Source organism: Corapipo altera, unplaced genomic scaffold (genome assembly GCF_003945725.1).
Source record: "Corapipo altera isolate COAL_440 unplaced genomic scaffold, ASM394572v1 226, whole genome shotgun sequence".
NCBI classification, from domain to species: Eukaryota; Metazoa; Chordata; class Aves; order Passeriformes; family Pipridae; genus Corapipo; species Corapipo altera.
Window position 1 is genome coordinate 17,542 of NW_020885054.1, and position 7,189 is coordinate 24,730.

At 50.1% G+C, this 7,189-nt stretch overlaps 1 protein-coding gene across 2 annotated transcripts in view; it reads right to left on the reverse strand.

Moving 5' to 3' along the window:
- Positions 1–6,641, reverse strand: part of ZNF652 (zinc finger protein 652) — a 12,442-nt gene extending 5,801 nt beyond the window's left edge. The window contains exons 1-2 of one of the 2 annotated variants that reach the window (XM_027668841.1): positions 6,343–6,641; positions 2,804–3,934 (exon numbers count right to left, since the gene is read on the reverse strand). In XM_027668841.1, coding sequence (XP_027524642.1) covers positions 2,804–3,712 — 909 coding nt within the window. In that variant the 5' untranslated portion in view covers positions 3,713–3,934; positions 6,343–6,641. Of the gene's footprint in view, positions 1–2,803; positions 3,935–6,342 lie in introns of those variants that run through there. The other variant, XM_027668843.1, reaches the window with a different exon arrangement.
- Between the last annotated feature and the right edge of the window lie 548 nt (positions 6,642–7,189).

Below are 7,189 nucleotides of genomic sequence, written 5' to 3' on the forward strand. Positions count from 1 at the left end.
CCTTGGTGAGGGGAGAATCCAACAGAGGTGGAAGAGACCAGTCCCACCAAGTTGCCTTGAATCCATGTGCACATCCAGCCCTTTGGAAGCAGCACTGTGACCCCACCCAAATCCCAGGTTTAATTAGTCAAAACTCTCAGATCCTTCTGGTTCTCCAGGGAAAGCAGCTCCCATCCTGCAGCTCTGGATGTGGATTCTGGGACTCAGAGAGCAAAGCAAGGTGCCCCCTCCACCTCTTGTGTTCTGGTTCTTCATTTGTTGAAGGTCTCAGCAGCTCTGCAGGTCCCAAAAGTGACAACAGGCAAGAAATGTGTGAACTCCTTCCACAGCTCCCGGGAAATGTCCATGAAATCAGCGATGGGCAGGACACTCATCACTTTCAAACATCTCTTTCTTTTCCCGGGTTAGTTCTTCCTAAAGACTTGACCAAAAGATCCTTGTAGAATTTTGAACATTCCAGAACAGCTGTAAAACTTGCTGGCAGACACGTGAGGAAACCAAGACATGTCCATCTCTGGAGTGAGGAAGGAATTGTGGCTCATTTTCGGTGGTTGTTGGGGTTTTTGGGGCATCCCCACTTTCTGCCTCTCAATCACCCCCCTTCCCTCCCAGTGAGAAGGGCTGGGTGCTGCTCAATCAGCAAATATTGATGAATTCTGCCAGGCTGGGTCGGTTCTTCTCTGCACAGACAAGTTTTGCTGCTCCCACAGGTTTGAATCTCTGCAGGTTTGGGAATTCTGGTCCATTCCCTGAGGAAACACCTCCAAAACACCTCCCTGGAGGCACGTGGGCAACAAACTGCAGCCCTTGAGGGGAAAAAAACCACCCTAAAGAGCAAAGCAATGATGTGAAATGATCATAAATACTGTGATATAAAGTTAAGCCAGGCCTGGTCAGTCTACAACTTAATTAGATTAGAACACAAATACTGAGAGTGACTACACAGAGCTTCAGGTGACAACAGAAACTGCTGATCTGGAGAGGAGGAAAATCAGAAATCACCTGGAAAAACAGACATATCCCATCACTTGGATGAAAAATAGAGAGGAGCCTACTGTATTTTATCAGTTCAATTACCACTCATACATCAAACCATTCCTTCTCCTACACAAAGCTCCATATCCCCCTTGACATATCCAACCCTGAAGCACAATTTTTGCCAGGTGGAATAAAAACACATTAGCAGGAAGCTGTAAAACACATTCCAAGTGTCAGGACAGAGGAATAACTGTTGGATGTACGCTCAGATATTGAGAATTTGAAGATGACTTGCAGTGCTTCTGGCACTGGAAATATCTGGGGGAGCTTCTGGATATAAAACATAATTTGGATGATTTTTTTCTTCTTTTCCTACCCACTTTTTGGACACAGGAATTTATCCCCTCAGAAACACACACTTCTTTATTCTATACCATGTGTTTAAACTATTCATGAATTCCTGTTTAAAGTGAAAAGGTTCAATGCTGTGAAAGAGCCACCTGGATGCTGGGACATTCCTGAAATTTACATTTCAATGTTCTCTGCTGCACTGAACTTTTGGAGTATTTCTTTCAAAAGCTGCAAGGACACACTGAAATGTTTCTGTATTTTATTAACTATGCTCAAGACTCATTATCTTATTTTATAATCCTTCCTTCAGTCTTCCTCCTATGAGCTGAAACACAAGGAAAAACAGCACAGAGTTACCCAGAGCTGCATGTCAGGCTTAGGAAAGAGAAACTGCAATGAATTATTTCATGTCTCCCACACAGTGGGGACTGAATTCCAACTCGGTTCAGCATTTAAGGAAGAAAACAAACAAACAAACCAAACAAAAAGCCATTAAATCATCCTAGTGAAATCCTCACTGGACAGACAGGAAAGTTGCTGCCCTACAAACCCCAAACCCTTCAGCTGCCCAGGACTGAGCCCGAGCTGCTCAGCAGTGGGGTCACTGCACAGGGAGGGGGCAACACTGAGCTGGGTTTAACCAGGCAGGAAAGGCAGGGCTGAGCTGCCACATAAACCAGCTCCATGAGAACAGAGGTGCCCAGGAGCAAAGCCCAGACCACAGATGAATCACAAACTCTGGAGCTCCTTCCACGACCTCGAGCTTGCAAAGGGTTCTGTTCCAGCACAGCCTCCCACTGCTGGGGGACAGAGCAGAGCTGCACAGCTGCTGGTGAGAAAGAGCAGAGGTTTCTGTGTCATCAGGGGGATTTACTGGGCTTTTGGCACTGGGGAAAGGGCGGGTTCATGGTCTAGGCACTGAATTCATAACACTTTTACCCCCATCTGGGAGCACTTACTGTAAATCACCTCTGGATCATCATCCCAGCAGGATTTTTAAACTCCGCTTTAACCCAAGTTCAAATCCTGACTCCACTGGTGTCTTTCTCACCTGCTTGCCTCTCTGGGATTGCCCAAATTTCTGATTCCAGTACCAGCCAAGTCCTGCAGTGAGACCTCCCCTGGAACCACTCTGTGCCCGAGGCTCCGGACACCGAACACCAGCGAGAGCACCGAGGGAGGAGGGTTCCTCCCGTCCAAGAGCTTCACTGCAAACTGTTCTCAGCCCAGTCTGACACTGCTAAAGTAGCTCTGTGTGCTCCCCAACTCGTAGTTTACTACCAGAGTAACTGCCAGAGCAGCTGCACACTCCTCTCCCAGCAATCCTGGAAGGCACCGAAGTGTCGCTGCGCAGAGACAAGGCCTCGGTCAGGACCTGGGCTGTGCAAAAGATTTCCCCCTCTGAAGTGTCCACCACTGTATCCAGGGCACGACAGAAGGTGTGGAAATCTGGCAAGCAGGTGAGCAAACCTACCTGGATATTTTTTTCACAGTCAGTTTGCTGGTGAAGGGACAGCTCACTTTCTAGCACAAATTTCTTCCCACATTTGTCGCAGATCTGCATTCGCCTGTGAGTGACGTTCATGTGCTTCTCCAGGTACCAGCGTGTGTTAAACACCCTGGGGCACTTCTCACAGGTTAAAGTCTCCTTCTCTTCACACTTTGATTTCTGCACAGGTGCCTTGGGCTCCTTTGCAGTTTTCTTCTTACGCTTGGGGGGCTCCACACTCTTTCTACGACCCCTTGTAGTTCTGGGTGGTGGGGAGGTGGTGGCTGCTGCAGCAGAGGCAGCTCTCCTCGTTCTCCTTTGTGCAACACTAACTTTTTCCACTCTTTTCTCTTTTTTCTTCTGCCTCTCATTTTCCTCATAATCATTACTGTCTTCAGTGGCCTCTTCCCCACTGTCACCCTCCTCTTCCTCACTGCTGGTCTTAAGAACAGCAGTCTCTTTGGACTGGGAGGGGACACCCTTCTCCCCTTTTGATACATTTAAGGTTTGGTTGTTAAGGTTTACCTCTACTATAATCTGCTCCCTTTTGTAAGTCACTTCATCTTCCTCCTCCTCTTCCTCCTCAGAGTCGTCAGAGTTTTCTCTGTCTTCTTTCACAGCCCGGACCTCTCCTACCGCTCTGTTCTCCCTGAAATAAGGCTGCTCCTCTCTCTCGTGGAGGTGGGGTTTGCTCATTTTGCTGTCCACCAGCACAGAGTAGGGGCTCCCTGACTCCCTCTTGTACACCTTGGTGGACAGGTCGAGCTCCTGGCTGGCCCCGTGGTAGAAGGTGGGTGGCACTTGCCCGCGGCGACCGTCCTCCTGTGCCATCCCCGCCACGGGCGCCGGGCAGTTCTCAACCAGCTGCTGGCAGGAATTGGCCGTTTGACTCATTTGGGGGGCCCTGGTTCATGGAGCACCTTCAATCCCAGAGAAACCACGGCAGCAGCAGCAGCTCGAGGTGGGGGTGGGTCCTCCAGCCCGGCGCCGGGTCCATCGACACGGGGCGGACAAACGGGGGCTGAGGGGAGGGCACGGAATTCCAGGGTTATGGCAAGAGCAGAGCTGGGATTATTCTTCTGGAGAAAGGTGCCAACGAACCCTCAAACATTTTATCTAGAAGAGACAACAGAGAAAACAAAGTCAATTAAAAAAAAAAAAAAACCCACAACCCTAAATCAGTAAAATCGCAGCAAATTGTTCTGGGTTTGTCCAGCTGGAGGGAAGCACAGGGTTGGTCATCTCTGGGCTGCTGGGGGTGTCTCAAGGAAACCACAGGGAGTTACAAACACCCTCTGTGGGGTAGGAGATTCCTCAGGTATGGAAATCAAGGCAACGAATATTCCCCATCCACCAAAGATCAGCTCCAGGGACTCTGAGCTGTGTCTCTCCTGGACTTTGGGGAGCACTGATGGCCCCAAAACGCTGCTCTGCCCCCACACCCCTGACCCAAAAATACCTCTGCTTCTCCTGTACCTCCCAGAGGGAGCCCATCCTCATCCCACCCATCATCCTCTGTTTCACACAGACCCACACTAATGGAGACTGGCATGAAGAATTCCAAGGGAGGCATTTCCGACCTGCAGCCCCAAAGCAGCCTGAGAACACCCCAGTCCCTGCTTGCTCCCACCTCACACATCCCTCCCACAGCCCCTCGATTTAAGGCAACTACTCCTTTGTCTCATTCTCCCTTCCCCCCAGCCATTTAATCCTCAAAGCAGAAGCCAAACAATATCACATTTGCCCATCCACGTTTCCCTCGCAGTCATTCCAAGTTGGAATTTGACCAGGACACTGTTACTTCCTCTTGCAAAAAAAAAATAAAAAAAATAAAAAGCCACGTGATCCCTCCTGAATACAAGTAATCAATCCCTCCCATCTCCCTTTCAGCAGGACAATCAGCATTTGGGTAGCACAGCAAGCCAGGATTTTTGGCTGTGCAGATGGAATGGGAAACACTCTGGAAGCCCCGAGCAAAGGGGATTCCTGGAGCTACATCTGGGACCAGAGGGGGCAGGAAAGACTGAGACATCCCAGGATGAGAGGACAGAGAAGGACCCGACAGAAATGGATGGACTGAGCAGTTAAATGTGAAGAAAGCAGGTTCTCCACTCTTGGAATGTGAGAATTCCCTGGAGGGAACTGCTTCCACCTGCAGTTTCTCCCCCTCTGAAGTGAGTTTAATTGAACAGGAGAGGAACCCACCAATGCCTGAATCCTAAAGACTGAAGTGCCCTCTCGTGTTTGGGAAGTGCCACCCTGGGGCCAGGCCACTGATGAGTCTGATCATCAGTTTAATTAAAACAGATCCCTGAATGCTTCTCCAGGATTTCCAAATGGCTCCAAGAGGGCCCTGAAAGTGCCTGGCAGGGCCCTGCAGACTCAGCACCACCACAGCAGGGTCCATTCCTGCTGCTCTGCCTTCCCAGCTCCAGAGGAAATCGGGAAGGAGAGCACCTGGCTGGGCCAGGAAATCCCTGGAGATGGGCTGTGAGCACTGGCTTGGGGTCACAACCACGTCCAGATGGAAAAGCCAATACATTACAGCACAGACTGGTTGGGATGGCAACCAAAATTAACATCCCTGCACCCATGAAGGCCCTTGGAAAGCCCTGGGAAGGATGGAGCCCAGTTTGGCTTTTCCTTTCCCTCAGTTCAGTGAATTATTCAGAAGCTCAGAAGAATCCCTGTGTCAGGTATAAAACCATCCCTGACTATTTCCAAGGAGACATCAAGCACCTCCAGCAGGAGGGAACCAGGAAGGCTACTGGAATGTTGCTGCTGGAGAGCCAGGAAAGCACAAAACTCAGGAAAAGGAAGGTTTACCTTCCCCCTCCCCATTTTACTGAACATCCAAACATTGCTGCCATCCCTGAGGGAACGTTCTGCCCAACAAACCCCTTCCCAAACCCCTTCCCATCCCCACGGAGCCACTTCAAACAAACACAACAAAAGGGGGGTTATTCTGAGTTCTCAAGAGTTGGTGTTAAAACCACCTCACTCTGCAGCCTCAGGAACCTGCTCTCACTCCGAGCCCACCACCTATTCCTCAAACTGGGACAGAAATGGGGGCTTTGATGTGCTCTGCAGGGTTCAGGGGTTCAGCTGGAGGTGGCTGGACCAGTTTGGAGAATCCTGGAATACCCTGAGCTGGAAGGGACCCACCAGGATCAGCGAGTCCAGCTCCTGGTGCTGCCCAGGACACCCCAAAAATCCCCCCGAGTCATTTCAGGCATCACTTTTCATTTTCACTCTGCAACCTCTGGTTATTCCTCGCTCCTTTCCTTCAGAGAATTCACATTTTCTGAGCTTTTCAGAGCAGAGTCCCAGCGAGGAAACATTAATGCTTTGTTATTTTTGCAGCAGAACTTTGTGTTGGGGATTAGCCCCAAAGCCAGGTTGTACCTGTGGAATGAAAATCACATTTTCACCCCCCCTCAGACCTTCATCAACAACAAACTGCTGATTTCAGAGCCCAAAACACACTCAGAGGACGTTTGCATTTCCCCCTTTAAGTTTTCTACCGAAGCAGCACCGGGGTGGTTTGAGCTCTGTCCCTCTTGAAAGGTGAGTTCACTTTTATCAAAAGAACCCCAGCTTTTCACAGAATGAGTTGCAGATCCGGGCTCTGATTAAGAAGTAAAGAGGAAACGGGGGTTTCAAAGCAGTTTTTGAAGATCCTTATCAGGACACAGAGCAAAGCCACGAGGTGCCTGCACAGGGTAACCCAAGATCAGGCAAGGTTTGCAACTCTGCAAACATTCAAAGGCTCAAACCCAGAAAAGGAAAGGGCAACTGGCAGCCCGAGGAGTGGGTGGAGGAAGCGACCCCTCACTCCCTCACTGCTTTGGAAGCAAACCCCCATTCCTGCCCTTTCTCCACTAAAACAGAGATATTTGGGATCCCGGGGGCTCAGGGGGTGCTGTCACTGCCCCGGGTTTGCCCCAGAGGGACCAGCCTGGCACCTCTTGCTGGTGCAGGGAATGGGATCTGGCTCCTGGCAGGGATCCAGCAGCAGCAAACACTGATGGCAGGGACAACAGGGCTGCTGCCAGCTCTGTGCCAAGGGAAGGCAGCACAGCCTGCACCCCAAACTTCCTGGGATCCCAAACAGCCCGGAGCACATCCAGGATTTCCACCTTCCCTTTACCACACAGGACCTGTCATTTCCCACAGTCAACCCCCAAAACTTCATTTTCTCAGCAAAATCTCAGCTTAGCAGCAGCTTTTCAATGGATGCAATCCAGAGGCACTGCAAGGAAGGAGCAGGTTTATTTAGGGATAAATCAATATGGATCTCAGGCTCATTAGGGATGGTGACCCCTCAGGGCGAGGAGAAAGTCTGAGCACCCTGAAAACTGATTTTATTTT